Source organism: Chlorocebus sabaeus, chromosome 9 (assembly GCF_047675955.1).
Source record: "Chlorocebus sabaeus isolate Y175 chromosome 9, mChlSab1.0.hap1, whole genome shotgun sequence".
Classification (NCBI taxonomy): Eukaryota; Metazoa; Chordata; class Mammalia; order Primates; family Cercopithecidae; genus Chlorocebus; species Chlorocebus sabaeus.
Genome location: NC_132912.1, coordinates 71,380,325 through 71,398,012, shown reverse-complemented (window position 1 = coordinate 71,398,012; position 17,688 = coordinate 71,380,325). Strand labels below are relative to the sequence as shown.

The 17,688-nt window shown below is 42.2% G+C and overlaps 1 protein-coding gene across 2 annotated transcripts; it reads left to right on the top strand.

The window, feature by feature from the left end:
• Nucleotides 1–210: 210 nt before the first annotated feature.
• Nucleotides 211–17,528, top strand: SRGN (serglycin). 2 transcript variants are annotated; one of them, XM_007963231.3, is made up of 3 exons: nucleotides 211–419; nucleotides 9,289–9,427; nucleotides 16,596–17,528. In XM_007963231.3, exons 1-3 carry the CDS (start codon nucleotides 341–343, stop codon nucleotides 16,837–16,839), a joined length of 462 nt encoding a protein of 153 aa, XP_007961422.1. In that variant the 5' UTR covers nucleotides 211–340; the 3' UTR covers nucleotides 16,840–17,528. The 2 variants fall into 2 exon arrangements, with proteins under 2 accessions (XP_007961422.1, XP_037865069.1); XM_038009141.2 differs by lacking the exon at nucleotides 9,289–9,427.
• The last annotated feature ends 160 nt before the right edge of the window (nucleotides 17,529–17,688 follow it).

The following is a 17,688-nucleotide window of genomic DNA, read 5'->3' as shown; positions in this document are numbered from 1 at the left end:
AACAAACTGTCCCAAATGCTGATTCTACTGTTTCAGTAGGGGAAAAAAATTTCTGGCAGGCAAGTGGCAAACAACAAAACTTTTGAAAAAGCAGGCCTGGGGGGAGTCCAGTACAGTTTCATAATGGGTATGAATAGTTATTTTACTGTGTTCCCCCCCCTCCCCCCTTTCTTTCTGGGTTTTGATGTGGATCTCTTTCTATTTGTTCAGGAAATTGTGACGTGTGTTCTGGGCAGGGTTTGAGGTTTTGGAACCTTTTCTAAAAGGGACAGAGAGCACCCTGCTACATTTCCTAATCAAGAAGTTGGCGTGCAGCCGGGAGAGCTGGAGTGAGTTGGTCATGATGCAGAAGCTACTCAAATGCAGTCGGCTCGTCCTGGCTCTTGCCCTCATCCTGGTTCTGGAATCCTCAGTTCAAGGTAAGATTCAGGAGTCTTGTTCCCCAGCCATCTTCTCTGTAAGCCCCATAGTCCATACAAGTCATTAGATTCATTTTAAGGCATAGAATGTATAATAAATATTGTGGGAAAGGAGGTAAAGAAGAAGGATTTGGGGTCGCCAAACCCTTTAATATGAGTTCAGTTAAGTTTGGTACCAAGAAAAATTAAACTGGGCGGCCTGTGCATCCTTGTAAACTCTTACAATGATTGAAATGTGCTATTTTGGGATGAAAATGTGAGGTTTATACATTTTAAAAAGCTCAAGGAATCCAGAAAATGACTCCTGTGCGTGTTGCATGGAGAAGATGGCACCTTTGAGTGTTTGGGGGTTTCTGCCTACCCCTCAGTGTCTACATCAGCCCCAAGTTCTAGTGCGCTGTGACGGTGTCATCGTTATTTTAATACTGGGAGTTGTTGTATTCCAATTGGAGTGAATCTGACTGTGTGTATTTTTTCTTCTTCTTTTTTTTTTAAAAGATAAATTTGGTTCTTACTGAAAACTCAATTATGGTTAGACATAGTTAATGTAAACCCTCTCAGATTTTAAAGAGAAGGCCAAATAATTTGGTATTTATACTGTTGCTCAGAGAAACATCATATTCGGAAATATCTTCCTACGTTTATCTATCATTTAGTGTTGTTTAGTCAGACTCTGAAACAACTTAAAACCTCTAATGACTGAGACAATGAAAATGATAGGCTTGTAAGAAAAATACCATTTGTTCTTCTTTGGTAAATAAGGAATCATGTCTAAATAAGACAGAGATCATGGCTCGATAGAGAGATGGCTGAGCTTATAGTCGAAAAACATTAGGTTAGGCCAAATGGTAAGGGAAATGTTGAGTCACAATGACACACGTTTTCTAGATTTGTTTCGTCAAAGCGACTTTGGGTTGTCATGATCTTGCTTCCGGTGGAGATGAAATCTTACAGATGATCGCAGAGACATTTATTTTATGTTGGAAATTTATAAAATAATTTTCTTCTAGTTATGCTAATACTGAAAAAAGAGGAAGTAATATTTCTGGAACTTTATTAATCTATGTATTTTTAAAATATAAAACGTTGTCAGTTTTAGGGAACAGGCTTCCCTGGGATATTTTGGGGAATATCTTCAGCTTGATGAAATAATTCCCAAATAACCATGTGGTCTGACAAGATCGAGAGTAATGAGGTCCATACTTTAGTACAGTCTTGAGTGGCCAGATGGTGCTGAGCATATCCTAACCAGAGATATGTAAGTCTTTAGGTTTTCAAAATTTCCCAGAAACATGAATTTCCCACTAAGATTCATTAAGGAAAACTAGAATGAAAACAAAAACTTTCCTTGCACAGTATTTATTAGAAAGAAATGAAGAAGGCCGGGCGTGGTGGCTCACACCTGTAATCCCAGCACTTTGGGAGGCCAAGGCAGGCAGATCATGAGGTCAGGAGTTCGAAACCACCCTGGCCAACATAGTGAAACCCCATCTCTACTAAAATTACAAAAAAAATTAGCCTGGTGTGGTGGCACGCACCTGTCATCCCAGCTACTTAGGAGGCTGAGGCTCAATTGCTTGAACCTGGGAGGCAGAGGTTGCAGTGAGCTGAGATCACACCACTGTACTCCAGCCCAGGTGACAGTGCAAGACTCTGTCAGAAAGAAAGAAAGAGAGGAAGAGAGAAAGAGAGAGAAAGGAAAGAAAGAAAGGGAAAGAAAGAAAGAAAATAATTCATCATGAAATTGTATAGAATACTAGCATTTATGCCATGACCTCATAGGTTTAGCTCTTTGTTAGAAAAGGAAACCATAGAAAGAGACAAGGGAGAAACTGACAAACTAGGGTGTTTCCGAAAAAAGGCTCTTGGTATCGGGCTCAAGGGCCTGTGCCCACATCTGAGCATGCAGGGAAATAGATGTCCCCGACTGGCTGCACGTGTGAGTGACTGCAGCACAAGGCTGTGATGTGAAGAGTCGTGACACCATTTCCTCATACCTCCACGCAATGCCAGATATTATTCGACAACATTCTTCCTGTCTTGTAAAAAGTGTTTATCTAGCCCCTTGGTTTGGCTGATCAAATCAACTAGGCTTTTGGCTTGCTTTTACTGAGCATATTCAAAACCATTTCAGGTTACTATAATGGTTTGCTCAGGTTGCCATAACAAAGTACCACAGACTGAGTGGCTTAAACAACAGAAGTTTATTTCCTCACAGTTCCTCACAGTCCAAGATCAAGGTGCTGGCAGGATTGGTCGCATTCTGAGGACTCTCTCCTTGGCTTATAGATGGCACCTTCTCCCTTGTCTGCACATGGTCTTTCCTCCATGCATCCGTGTCTTAATACCGTCTTCTTAGAAGGTTACCAGACATTGGATCAAGGCCACCCTAATGGCCTCATCTTAACTAACTATATCTGCAGTGACCCTATTTCTGAACAATTTCACACTGTGGGATTCTGTGGGTTAGAACTTCAACATATGAATTTGATGGTGGTATATTTTTACTATTAGTCAAACCCAAGTAAAGATGTGGGGTAAGATTGTGTCTACTGAGCACAAAGAAATGGAAATTTGGGGATGTGTGGGTAACGCTGGAGAGCACAGATGACTAATCTATCTCCAGGGGATTTGATGAGGCCTGTGAATGCTACACTCTTATTGCCTCTCTTTTCCAATGATGCCCATAAAGAAAAAAAAATGGAATATCCATGAACAGGTGCAACCAAGGGGGCCAGGCCCCCATGTGTCCACTGTATACTATCTCCTAGCTCACAGGAACGATATTGATCCACTCATTGTGCTGCTGTTTGTAAAGTGATTTCACATCCATTCTCTGGTAATTATCAACACATTCCCTGTGAGGAGGAATTAGCATTAATTATAGAGGAGAAAACTGGATCTGACATTTCTCATCTCATTTGCTCTATACATCAACCTCTTGCAAAAAATTTGTGAGTCATGCCCAAGACCCATTACAACTAATTAATGACTAAACTGGTTGTCTAATTTCAAGGTCAGAATTAACTTTCTACTGCAGCTCATGAATTAGAGGTTTTCTTTATTTAAACAAACAAACAAACAAAAACTCCTTTGACTGCAGCCCTTGCTATAATGTTTCCCACTGAACTGAGGGAGAAATTGAAAGTAAACTTAAGAGCTTTTTATAGCTTGTCAAACCATGCAAGAGTTGGGGAAGCTTATCCGTCCTGTGGAATTGATAGACCAGGAGGAAGTCACTCCGGCTTAGATAATGCTACCATTCTGAATGAATCAAATGGTCTTCTTTTCCCCTTCATGGTAGTTGCTGCTTAAGTTTCTCTAACACGGCTGCAGTAAGTTTCCATTAAGAATAGGAAATTAGGCCCAGTGCAGTGGCTCACGTCTATAGTCTTAGCACTTTGGGAGAACGAGGAAGGTGGATTGCTTGAGGTCAGGAGTTAAAGACCAGCCTGGCCAACATGGTGAAACCCCCGTCTCTACTAAAAATACAAAAATTAGCCAGACATGGTGGCATGCACCTGTAATCCCGGCTACTCGAGAGGCTGAGGCAGGAGAACCACTTGAACCTGGGACGTGGAGGATGCAGTGAGCCAAGATCATGCCACTGCACTCCAGCCTGGGCGATAGACTGAGACTCCGTCTCAAAAAACAAACAAAAAAAATTAGTACATTGTGATTATGTTGGGGGAAAAGTTAGTGCCATAATATAAAAAGGTATGGACTATTGGAGAAAGTTGTTTGCTTTGGTAACATTTACTCATAGAAAGTATGAGGATTCAGGGTGGTGGGGGAGGTGGGCAGTGAGGGATAGGATTCAAATAAAAACCATTCTTTCCCTTGGAATCCACCTCACAATTAACCAACAAATCCCATCAGTGGGCCTTTTAGGAAGATAACATTTCTGTCCATGAGCATACTCACTGTAATCACAAGACATTTATCTCAAGCAAGATAGAGTCAAGATACTCTCACAACCACAGGGGCTGGAACTGTAAATTTTCACATCCTGCCAACGCCCTTGAATAGCTATGTCAAGAATTTAGTGTGTGTAACTTGTTCTTTATTTTAAAGTACATTTAATATCATCGGCCCCAAATTAGATAGACTTTTGGAGTGGGAGTCCTTCTAGTTTTGATTTATTTATAAAATTTTAAAATGGCTTTGTTGAGATGGTGTTCACATACTGTACAATTCACCCATTAAAAGTGTTTAATTCAATGATTAGGCCAGGTGTGGTGGCTGATGCTTGTAATTCCAGCACTTTGGGAGGCCAAGGCAGGCGGATCACTTGAGGTCAGGAGTTTGAGACCAGTCTGGCCAACATGGGGAGAACTTGTCTCTACTAAAAATACAAAAATTAACTGGGCGTGGTGGTGTGCACCTGTAATTCCAGCTACTCGGGAGGCTGAGGCAGGAGAATCACTTGAACCTGGGAGGCAGAGGTTGCAGTTAGCTGAGATTGCACCACTGCACTCCAGTCTGGATGAGGAGTAAGACTGTCTCAAAAAAAAAAAAAAGTTCAATTCAGTGTTGTTTAGTATGTTCAGAGTCATGCAGCCATCACCATAATTGCTTTTAGAATGTTTTCATCATCCCCAAGAAGAAAGCCTTCCTTACGATTTTTAATTAGCTGAGATTCTGAACTCTGGGGGAATTTTGTATCCTAGAAATATTTTTTACTAATTTGCTACAGTTGTATTTGTCATGCTGGTGAAAAGATGTGGTCTTTCACCTGGATGCTTTCTCATTAAGCATTATTTTTCTGTTTAGCTTCCTATGTAAGCAATTTTCTCAGCTTGATATTCAGTGTGTCAGTGGCTTGCAGGACTGCCTAGGCCTGCTCTGTCCAATATGGTAGCCACAAGTCGCTTGTGGCTACTGAACACTTGAAATGTGGCGAGGCCAAATTGGGACATGCTGTGAATGCAAAATACACACGATTTGGAAGCGTTAGTAAGAAGAAAAGAATGCAAAATATCCCATTAATAACTTTTATATTGATTATATGTTAAAGGACAATGTTTGAATATATTTTTAGGTTAAATAAAATATATTACAATTAATTTCACCTGTTACTTTTTACTTTTAAAAATATGGCCGCTAGAACATTTAAAACTCCATGTGGTTTGCTTTATGTTTCTATTGGACAGAGCTGGTCTAGACAGCATAAGGTGTGAAGACACCGCCCTCTGCTGGAGAAGATGCTGGATTTTTATTTCGCCTACAGGAAGAGACGTATAAGTAGCAATTAGATGCCAAACTAATGCTACCTCAGGAAAGAATCAAAAGGAAAGAAAGAGGCAAACCAGGCCAGGCGCCGAGGCTTATCCCAGCACTTTGGGAGGCCGAGGCGAGTGGATCACGAAGTCAGCAGATCGAGACCATCCTGGTTAACTCCGTCTCTACTAAAAATGCAAAAAATTAGCTGGGCATGGTGACACGCGCCTGTAATCCCAGCTACTCGGGAGCCTGAGGCAGGAGAATAGCTTGAACCCAGGTGGCGGAGGTTGCAGTGAGCTGAAATGTGCCACAGCACTCCAGCCTGGGCAACAGAGCCAGACTCTCTCTCAAAATAAAAAAAAAAAAAAAAAAAGAAAGAAAGAAAGAAAAAAAGAAAAGAAAAGAAAAAAAGTCCATAAATTGAGAATCCTAGAGATACTAAATGGTAGAATAGGAATTTGAATTTAAATTTATAAGATGTTCACTATCAGAGATCATAGGCCATTGTGGTCCTCCTTCTCATGAGAGAAACTAGCAGTGAAGAGCTCTGACTACGTCCTAGGCACTACTCTGAGAACCTAACATTTGTATCTCATTATTAGCTCTATTACTGCTCCATCCTACAGATGAGAAAATTGAGGCACAGGGAGTTTAAGTTGGCCAAGATCACACAGCCAGTAAGGGGCAGACATTGAAAAGTAATTTTGCCTGCCTTATCCCCAGCCTCCAGGCAGTGGCAGAGCTAACTCATTTTGGTCAAACAGTTCTCCCAGACCAGACATTGTAAGCTATACTCAGGAATCACAGGAAAGATTATGATAGAATAATATATAGTTACAAAGAAAACAAAGAAAATCCAATGGGAAAATATTTACTGTTTTCTATATTAAAGTGTTTAATGTTTATGTTTTTAGAGGAATATTGTTTATTATAGCAATTTAGAAAACAAAATGAGAAAAAGAAAAAAAGATTCTGCCACCAGTTATTTTTGTGTATTTCCTTCCGTTTCCCCCCATGTCTGTTTATATAATTGAAACTTTTATTCCCACAAAGTGGTATTCTGATTTTCTCAGTTATTTTTATTTATTTTTAATTTTGTAAATTTTTTCTTGTGAGACAGTCTGCTCTGTCACCCAGGCTGGGGTGCAGTCGTGCAATCTTGGCTCACTGTGACCTCCCAGGCTCAAGCAATCCTCCTGTCTCAGCCTCTTAAGCAGCTGGGACTACAGGTGCGTGCTACCACATCCAGCTAATTTTTAAAATCTTTTTTTTTTTTTTTTTGGGCAGAGATGGGAGTCTATGTTGCCCAGCCTGGTATTGAACTCCTGGGCTCAAGTGATCCTCCCACCTCAGTCTCCCAAAGTGCTGGGACTTCAGGAGTGAGCTATCATACCCAGCCTAATTTTTACTTTTATTTTATTAAAAAAAAAAAAAAAAAAAAAAAAAAAAAGGTATTGCCCTACCCGCCTCTCACCTTCTCACTCATTTTTAAGTATAGATTTTTCTACAATGCCACACCATCTTTTCTATAAAAAGTACTTTTGACTGGGCATGGTGGCTCACGCCTGTAATCCCAGCACTTTGGGAGACCGAGGTGGGTGGATCACCTGAGGTCAGGAGTTCAAGACCAGCCTGGCCAACATGATGAAACCCTGTCCCTACTAAAAATACAAAAGTTAGCTGGGTGTGATTGTGGGCACCTGTCATCCCAGCTACTCAGGAGGCTGAGGCAGGAGAATCGCTTGAACCTGGGAGGCAGAGGATGCAGTGAGCCGAGATTGCACCACTGTACTCCAGCCCGGGTAACAGAGCGAGACTTCGTATTTAAAAAAAAAAAAAAAGTACTTTTCTTCATTTGGTTAGTCTTCTCTTATGAGTTGATGCCTCGTAATTTATCTGAGTGTTTTCCATTGTTTTGTGGTGAGCTTTAAAACCACCCTTCCTGCCTTTCAAGAGTCCTAGACATGCTCCTTCTTGCTAGGTAATTATTAGTTGCACTTATTAGAATAAAGTGTATGCTTGGAGTGGGGAGGAGATGAACTTTTTGAAGGGCAGTGAAGTATTTCTCGCCACCAGGCCTTTGTCTTTGCTAAGTTGAGGAAGGAAGATTTTATTTCATTAGCTAATAAAGAACCTCCTATATAGGCCGGGCACAGTGGCTCATGCCTGTAATCCTTGCACTTTCAGAGGCTGAAGTGGGTGGATTGCCTGAGCTCAGGAGTTCGAGGTCAACTTGGGCAACATGGTGAAACCCCATCTCTACTAAAAATACAAAAAATTAGCTGGGCGTGGTGGTGAGCACCTGTAATCCCAGTTACTTTAGAGGGTGAAGCAGAAAAATTGCTTGAACCCGGGAGGCGGAGGCTGCCATGAGCCGAGATTGTGCCACTGCATTCCAGCCTGGGCGACAGAGAAAGATTCTCTCTCAATAAAATAAAATAAATAAATAAATAAATAAATAAATAAATAAATAAATAAATCTCCTATATAACCTTATAACATCAGATTTGGAGCCTTTTCCATAGAAATGAAATTCAGAAGAAGCTGAGACTCAGATATTCCAAGCTGCCTGGCCCTCTGTGAATAGAGGAAACTTGTTCTTGTGAAATCTGAGTGCAAAGACACAGGACAAATTGTTATCTACTTTTCATTCCTAAGGATCCTGTATGGCCCTAAAACACAAGAACTAGAATTCTGTAATACCACGGGTACCATACAGTGTGTTCCTTCCCCTTTCTGAACCTGATTTGACTCATCTCTATGAAAAGATGTGGGCTTTGGGGTCAGATGTGGGTTGGAATCCTGGATTCTCTACTTAGAGCCTGTGTGGCTGCAATTTTCTTTTGTGTAAAATTGAGATAATAGTACAAAAGTAACAATAGTTAATATTATCAAGTGTTTACTGTGTGCCTGGCACTGTGTTAAATTCTTTATGTTTATTTTCTCGTTTAATTTTTGTGATAGACTTATGACACTATTAGTATCTTCATATTACAGTAAGACTTCAGAGAAGTTAAGGTTTCATAACGAGTCAGCAGAGCTGGGACTTCCCTCCAGGCAGCTGATTCCAAGGCTTATTCTAACTTTAAACTCTGCTACTTTTTGGAATGTAGTAAGAAGGACAATTTATATAAAACGCTGGCACGTAGTGGGTGCTGCTGTTATGTGAATGGGCATAAAATCTGTCTACATTTTGCCTTTTACCAAATTTAGAATCTATTTAGTTAAAACCTTCTTAGGGCAGCCTGGGTGCAGTGGCTCATGCCTGTAATCTCAGCACTCTGGGAGGCCAAGGCAGGAGGATTGCCTGAGCCCAGGCATTTGAGACCAGCCTGGGCACATAGTGAGACCCCATCTCTCCAAACAAAACAAAACAAAACAAAACAAAAACAAAAAACAAAGCAAAACTAGTTGGGCATGGTGGTGCGCCTGTAGTCCCAGTTACTCAGGAGGCTGGGGTGGGAGAATGGCTTGAGCCCAGGAGTTGAAGGTTGCAGTGAGCTATGATCACAGTACTGCACTCCAGCTTGGGCAGCAGAGTGAGACCTTGTTTTGAAAAAAAGCAAAAATAAAAGCTTCTTAGGACAGAGTGATTAGAAGCTGTGTAGTAGATACTTAGTAACAATGTGGGTTCCTTGTTGGGCAGGTTATCCAGCCAGGTACCAATGGGTGCGCTGCAATCCGGACAGTAATTCTGCAAACTGCATTGAAGAAAAAGGACCAATGTTCGACCTACTTCCAAGTGAATCCAACAAGATCCCCCGGCTGAGGACTGACCTTTTTCCGTAAGTGGACTTTTCTCTATTTATTTATTTATTTGAGACAGAGTTTCACTTTTCTTGCCCAGGCTGGAGTGCAATGGTGCGGTATCAGCTCACTGCAACCTCCACCTCCTGGGTTCAAGCGATTCTCCTGCTTCAGCCTCCCGAGCAGCTGGGATTTCGGGTGGCTGCCACCATGCCCAGCTAATTTTTTTTTTTTTTTTTTTTTTGAGATGGAGTCTCGCTCTGTTGCCCAGGCTGGAGTGCAGTGGCTCATTCTCGGCTCACTGTAAGCTCCACCTCCTGGGTTCACGCCATTCTCCCACTTCAGCCTCCAGAGTAGCTGGGACTACAGGCGCCTGCCACCACTCTCAGCTAATTTTTTTGTATTTTTAGTAAAGATGGGGTTTCACCTTATTAGCCAAGATGGTCTCAATCTCCTGACCTAGTGATCTGCCTACTTGACCTCCCAAAATGCTGGGATTACAGGCGTGAGCCACCGTGCCTAGCCTAATTTTTTGTGTTTTTAGTAGAGACGGGGTTTCATCATTTTGGCCAGGCTGGTCTCGAACTCCTGACCTCAGGTGATCCACCCGCCTCGGCCTCCCAAAGTATTGGGATTAGAAGCATGAGTCACCTTGCCCGGCCTTTTCTCTAATTTTAAAGTGTCCGTAATTTCACAACCTCTTGGCACAGATGTGGGAGTGTTTTTCTTCAAGCTGTACAAAGTGTTTTGATTCAAGCTCTTGCTTTGGTAGTTTGGCTCTTACTCTGCAGTACATAGTAAAACTGTACTGTATACACTGGCATATGACATGTGCGAGTATACGTGATTCACCTGTTTTTGAAAGTTTTTTTGTGGATGGTAGACAGGAGCATTGAGGGCTTTTCATCAACAGGTATTGAAAATGATTGAACATTGTTTTATTTGTGTAAGCAGAACACACTATATATTAAAATCCAATAATTAACTGAATGGATAAGCAAAATGTGATATAAGCATACAAAGGAATATTATTGGGTCATAAAAAGAATGAAGTACTGACACATGCTACAACATAGATAAACCTTGGAAACATTATGCAGAGTGAAGGAAGGCCAGACACAAAAAGCCACATATTGTATGATTCAATTTAGATGAAATGTCCAGAATAGAGGCAAATCCCTAGAGGCAGGAAGTAGCTTAGTGGGTTCCAGGGGCTGGGGAAAGGGAAGAATAAGGAGTGACTGATAATGGGTATGAGGTTTTTTTCTTGGAGGAGGTGATTAAAATGTTCTTCTGCCAGGCATGGAGGCTCATGCCTGTAATCCCAGCACTTTGGGAGGCCGACGCGGGAGAATTGTTTGAGCCCAGGAGTTTGAGACCAGCCTGGGCAACATAGTGAGACCCTATCTCTATTTCAAATATATTTTTTATATTAAAAAATGTTCTTCAATTAGATGGTAATTATTTTAAAAAATGGCCAGGTGCAGAGGCTCTTGCCTATAATCCTAGCACCTTGGGAGGCTGAGGTGGGAGGATCCCTTGAGCCCAGGAGGTTTGGGACCAGCCTGGGCAATACAGCAAGACCCTGTCTCTACAAAAAATACAAAAATGAGCCAGCCATGGTGATGTGCACCTGTGGTCCCAGCTACTCGGGAGGCTGAGGTGGGAGAATCTCTTGAGCCTAGGTTGAGCCTGCAGTGAACCCTATTTATGCCATTGCACTCCAGCCTGGGCAACACAGTGAGACCCTGTCTCAAAAAAAAAAAAATTAGGAAAAGGAAGAATAATTGGCCATGACTTGTAAAACAAAAATCAAATCTCTTCTTGATCAGATAAAACTTGCTTTAAACTTGCAAAAAAGACCTGATATAAATTCATGAGTAACAAAGACTGAATTATATTAGAAACCATTAATTCAATGAATACTAAAGCTATAAGATGTAGCAAAATATATATACTAAGAAAAGGATTATCATAAAAGTTTTAATCTCCAGGCTCAAACCTAGAAAATCACTATCCTCAAAGCCAGGTGGTTCATCGTGCTCCAAACCAGGTACATTTCACATCACTTTGGGATCCTGGTGACTTTCTCTTTTTTTTTTTTTTTTTTGAGACAGGGTCTTCTCTGTCATCCAGGATGGAGTGCAGTGGTGTCATCATAGCTCACTGCAGCCTCAAACTCCTCAAGTGATCTTCCTGCCTCAGCCTCCCTAGTAGCTGGGACCACAGGCACAGAGCACCATGCCCAGCTAATTTAAAAAAAAAAATTATTTTTGTAGAGACGGGGGTCTCTGTATGTTTCCCGGGCTGGTCATGTACTCCTAAGCTCAAGCAGTCCTCCCACCTCAGCATCCCAAAGTGCTGGAATTACAGGCATGTGCCACCATTCCCAGCGCTGGTGACTTTCTCCATCACTGGTATTCACTGCATTAGTGATTACATCATTACAGTCTTCATTATGCAACTTTGTACTTTGTAGTCCTACTCCTGCATTCATACTTTAAGGTCTCAGCATTAAGTTTGAATGTAATATTACAGCATCCTCCATTACTTTAAGTCATTGGTTTCAATACTAATTCATTTAAGTCTAAAATGTTAGGCTGCAGTGGCTCATGCCTGTAATCCCCCCAGTTTGGGAGACTGAGGTGGGAGGATCACTTGAGGCCAAGAATTTGATACCAGCCTGGGCAACACGGCAAGACCCTGTCTCTGTTTAAAATTTAGTGGTCAGCCACTGTGACTCATGTCTGTAATCCCAACACTTTGGGAGGCCGAGGCAGATTGCTTGAGGTCAGGAGTTGGAGACCAGCCTGGCCAACATGGCGGAAACCCATTTCTACTAAAAATACAAAAATTAGCTGGGCATGGTGGCACGCCTGTAATCCTAGATATTGAGAGGCTGAGTCAGGCAGATTGGGAGGCCGAGGCAGGCAGATTGCAGGCAGATTGCTTTGAGACCAGCCTGGGTAACATGGAGAAACCCTGCCTCTACAGAAAAATACAAAAATTAGCCAAGCATGGAGAAACCTCATCTCTACAGAAAAATACAAAAACTAGCCAGGCATGCCTGTGGTCTCAGTGACTCGGGAGGCTGAGGTAGGAGGATTGCTTGATCCTGAGAGGTCAAGGCTGAAGTGAGCCGTGGTGTGGCACTGCACTCCAGCCAGGGTGACAGAGTAAAACCCTGTCTCAAAATAAATAAATACATTTAAAATAAATAAATACAATTAAAACTAAAATTAAAAAATAAAACAAAATGTTAAGAGAATAGCTCAAATTCTCCAAAAGAACTCTTGCACACCGTTCCTCCTCTGCTCAAATCTCTATTTTCCTTCCTCAAGGCCAGTAACTTTGCTTCTCACCCTGACCCTGTGCTTTCCTTCCTGTCATTACAAAAGAATGGTCCTTGCTTCTGTGCCGATCCCAAGCCCTTTTGCCCTCGGATCCTCCTGTCCTCCCCTGGCCCTGCTCTGTACTGGCTGTGGGGTGGGAGGAGAACTGACCCCTGGGGTCTGCATTTCTCAGGCTCCCCAGGGCTGTGGCTGACTTTGGCCAATGGGAGGCAAGGAAGAGAGATTGAGAGCTTGGGAGGAAGGGAGAGAGGCATGTTTCTTCTCCTTACTCCCTGCCTTGGGTGGCACCTTGGGCAGGACTGTTTCGCCCATGGCCTCAGCTCCCACCAGATGCCTCCCTCCAGTCCCTGGGCTCAGGAAATAGCCTCGTTCCACTATAGCTGTAGCCCAAAGAGGGAAGTTTTTCTTTTCTTTTCTTTTCTTTTTTCTTTTCTTTTCTTTTCTCTTCTTTTCTCTTCTCTTCTCCTTCCTTCTTTCCTTCCTTCCTTTCCTTCCTTCCTTCCTTCCTTCCTTCCTTCCTTCCTTCCTTCCTTCCTTCCTTCCTTCCTTCCTTCCTTCCTTCCTTTCTTTTTCTTTTCTTTCCTTCTTTCTTTCTTTTTTTCAGAGTCTCACTCTTGTTACCCAGGCTGGAGTGCAGTGGTGCGATCTTGGCTCACTGCCACCTCTGCCTCCCGGGTTCAAGCGATTCACCTGCCTCAGCCTCCTGAGTAGCTGGGATTACAGGCGTGCCACCATGCCCAGCTAATTTTTGTATTTTTGGTAGAGATGGGATTTTGCCATGTTGACCAGGCTTGTCTTGAACTTCTGATCTCAATTGATCTGCCTGCCTCAGTCTCCCCAGGTGCTGGAATTACAAGCATGAGCCACTGCACCTGGCTGAGGGAAATATTTTCTTGTTATTGCTAATCTCTGGGTTACCTCGCTATCCCCCATTTGGCTTCACTTCTCCTCCGTCACCTGTATGAGGAATTCCCTCTGTGTTAAATATCTGGAGACGTTTCCTGATTGGACCCTGGCTGTTGCAGCTTCCAAGGCCACCTCTTTTTATGGCCAGCATCCTTTTCCCATGCATCTTCTCCAGGACTTCCATTCTGCAGTTATCTCTCCGAACCCAGTGTCTTCTTCCCATCAGTATCTCAGTATACTTCTTCCCATCAGTATCTCAGTACTTTAGTATCTCCTATGTTCAGGCAACATCTCTCCTTTGACTCTGCGTCCTCTCCAGCAGTTGCCCTTCTCTGGTCCTCTTCACAATAACATCTCCTGAAAGAGCCACCCATGCCTGCCCCCTCCTTTCCTCACCCCCTCTGCAGCTAGACTTCTGTTCCTACACTCCACCCTGGTTGACAAAGTCACTGATTACTTCTCTATTTTCAGCTTATTTGACCCTTAATTGCCTTCAAAAATGGCTGACTGTGCCATGCATGTAATCCCAGCACTTTGGGAGGCCAAGGCAGGAGGATCACTTGAGCTCAGGAGTTCAAGACGAGCCTGCCTGGGCAACATAGTGAGACCCTATCTACAAAAAATAGAAAAATTAGCCAGGCATGGTGACTCACGCCTGTGGTCCCAGCTACAAAGGAAGCTGAGGTGGGAGGACGGCTTGAGTTTGGGAGGGTGAGGCTGCAGTGAGCCATGATCATGCCGCTGCACTCCAGCCCACACAACAGAAGGAGGCCCTTTCTTTAAAAAAAAAAAAAAAAAGAAAAAAAAATTGTTGACCCCTCCCTTGAAATGCTTTTTTCTTGGGGCTTACATGCCCTGCCTTATCCTGTTTCTTCCTACTTCTCTGGTTGTGCTTTTTCCTCTGCTCAATATTTAACATGTTGGTGTGACCCTGGCTGTGGCCTGGTCCCCCTTCTCTATCTACATGGTTTCTGTCAATGAACTCATTGGTTCCAAGGGTTTGACTACCAAATCTGTGTTTCCAGCTCTGACACCCCAGGCTAAAGTAGCCACCTGGTCACTCCCTATTACATTAGTCAATTTCATTTATCTGTACCACCTACGATTTTCCTGATTCATTTATTCACTTTTTATTGTCTGTCTTCGCCACTAAAATAAAAACTTCTTGAGCAGGAGCTTCATTGGTCTGCTTCTGTTCTATCCCAGGCCCTCAAAACAAGGACCAGATGTTCAACAAATATTTATTGAATGTGTACATGAATTAAAACTCTAATTGGTTATATGCTGGTGGTTTATTATTTTCATGGAGGAAATGACTTGTAAGCTGTGACACTCAGCTTTTGTCCTGATGCTTTGTTGCCCCGTTCTGTCACCAAGGGCTGTCGCCATTGCTCGGACCATTTTGTGCTCTGAATTTCTAATCATCACAGTCAACCCAGAAGGCAGCCTTACCTTTCAGCACTCTTCAGCTGAATGAATGCAAGTTGGAGACAGGGTCATTTTTTGATAGGAAATTGAATGTTTATATGCTGGTATATATATAAAGCTTAGCTTCTTACAAAGAATTTCTCAAAAGTGAGCTTTGTTGAAGCACTGTAAATTATTAGAACTTTTATGGAAATTTTAATTTAGGAAAAAATGTTATCTGTCTGGGCTGACTTAGTTGTTAGTTGTTTGTCCTTTCTTTTTTTTTGGTGGAGGGTACAGAATTTTGCTCTCGTAGCCCAGACTGGAGTGTGCTGGCACGATCTCGGCTCACCGCAACTTCCGCCTCCCAGGTTCAAGCGATTCTCCTGCTTCAGCCTCTTAAGTAGCTGGGATTACAGGCATGCACCACCATGGCCGGCTAATTTTTGTATTTGTAGTAGAAACGGGGTTTCACCATGTTGGCCAAGCTGGTCTCAAAACCCTGACCTCAGGTGATCCACCTGCCTCAGTCTCCCAAAGTGCTAGGATTACAGGCGTGAGCCACCACACCTGGCAGTTTGTCCTTCCTTTAGAGAGAAAGAGGTCTTTTTTTGAGACGGTCTTGCTCTGTTGCCCAGGCTGGAGTGCAATGGCGCGATCTTGGCTTACTGCAACCTTCGCCTCCCTGGTTCAAGCGATTCTGTCACCACAGCCTTCTGATTAGCTGGGATTACAAGCGTGTGCCACCACACCTGGCTAATTTTTGTATTTTCAGTACAGACAGGGTTTCACCATGTTAGTCAGGCTGGTTTCGAGCTCCTGACCTCAATTGATCACCCACCTTGGCCTCCCAAAGTGCTTGGATTACAGACATGAGCCACCACACCTGGCCAAGAGGCCTTGTTTTAGAAATGATTTCTTGGGCCAGGTGCAGTGGCTCACGCCTGTAATCCCAGGACTTTGGGAGGCTGAGGTGGGTGGTTCACAAGGTCAGGAGTTTAAGACCAGCCTGGCCAATATGGTGAAACCCCATCTCTACTAAAAATACAAAAATTAGCCGGGTGTGGTGGCGCACACCTGTAGTCCCAGCTACTTGGGAGGCTGAGGCAGGAGAATCACTTGAACCCGGGAGGTGGAGGTTGCAGTGAGCCGAGATGGCACCACTGCACTCCAGCCTGGGCAACAGAGCAAGACTCTGTCTCCAAAAATAAAAATTAAAAAAATAAAAATAAAAATGATTTCTTAAGTAAATTTCACATATAGAATGTATATGCTAGTGGTAACAAAATTAACACTGTTTATCCGCAATAGGTAGATGTGGAGTTGATCGGTGCAATAAGTATAGGCAAACAGATAGGAACATTTGATCTGTTTTTTTGTTGGTTTTAAAACATTGAACAATTTGGAAGCTTTTAAATCTCTTAATTTAAGCAACTAGATCACTCTATTTGTCTCCTTATCTTAAAAAAAAACTGTTAAAATTATCTTTCCCACATATCAAACTCTACTGTTTTTTTCCCATTTTTCTTTCATACTTCAGAAAGACAAGAATCCAGGACTTGAATCGTATCTTCCCGCTTTCTGAGGACTATTCTGGATCAGGTTCCGGCTCCGGCTCTGGATCAGGATCTGGGAGTGGCTTCGTAACTGAAATGGAACAGGATTACCAACCAGTAGATGAAAGTGATGCTTTCCATGACAACCTTAGGTCTCTTGACAGGAATCTGCCCTCAGACAGCCAGGACTTGGGTCAACATGGATTAGAAGAGGATTTTATGATATAAAAGAGAATTTTCCCACCTTGACACCAGGCAATGTATTTAGCATATTTTATGTACCATGGTTAAATGATCAACCTTGGGACAAAGGATTTTATAGACATTTTTAAACATCTGAAAAAGAAGCTTAAGTTTTATCATCCTTTTTTTCTCATGAATTCTTAAAGGATTATGCTTTAATGCTGTTACCTATCTTATTGTTCTTGAAAATACCTGCATTTTTTGGTATCATATTCAGCCAACATCATTATGAAATTAATTAGATTCCCACGGCCATAAAATGGCTTTAAAGAATATATTTTTTTTAAAAAAATGGTTTGAGAAGCAAATTGGCAGGTAATATTTCATACCTAAATTAAGAATCTGACTTGGATTGTGAATTACAGAAATGCCCCTTTTCTTATAAAAACAAAACAAAAAAATAATGAAGCACAGTGAATTTGTAGAGTGGGGGTATTTGACATATTTTACAGTGTGGAGTGTACTATATACTATTACCTTTGAATGTGTTTGCAGAGCTAGTGGACATGTTTATCTACAAGTACGATTGCTGTTACCTAACACCCCCAATAACTCCCAAATTAAAGCACAGTTGTGCTCTCAAAACCTCATACTGCTTTACCTTTTTTTCCTGGATATCTGTGTATTTTCAAATGTTACTATATATTAAAGCAGAAATATAACCAAAGGTTAAATTGTCTCAGATCTCTTGTTCTAAACCCAGGAAATGGTTATTTTTGGCCAGATGTTTCTCTAGAAGTCTTATCAACAAAACAACTTTAAACGTATTCTACAGTAAACACAAGTTTTGTAACCAGAATCAAATCATACTAACTAGCAGGCGAAGAAAACAAT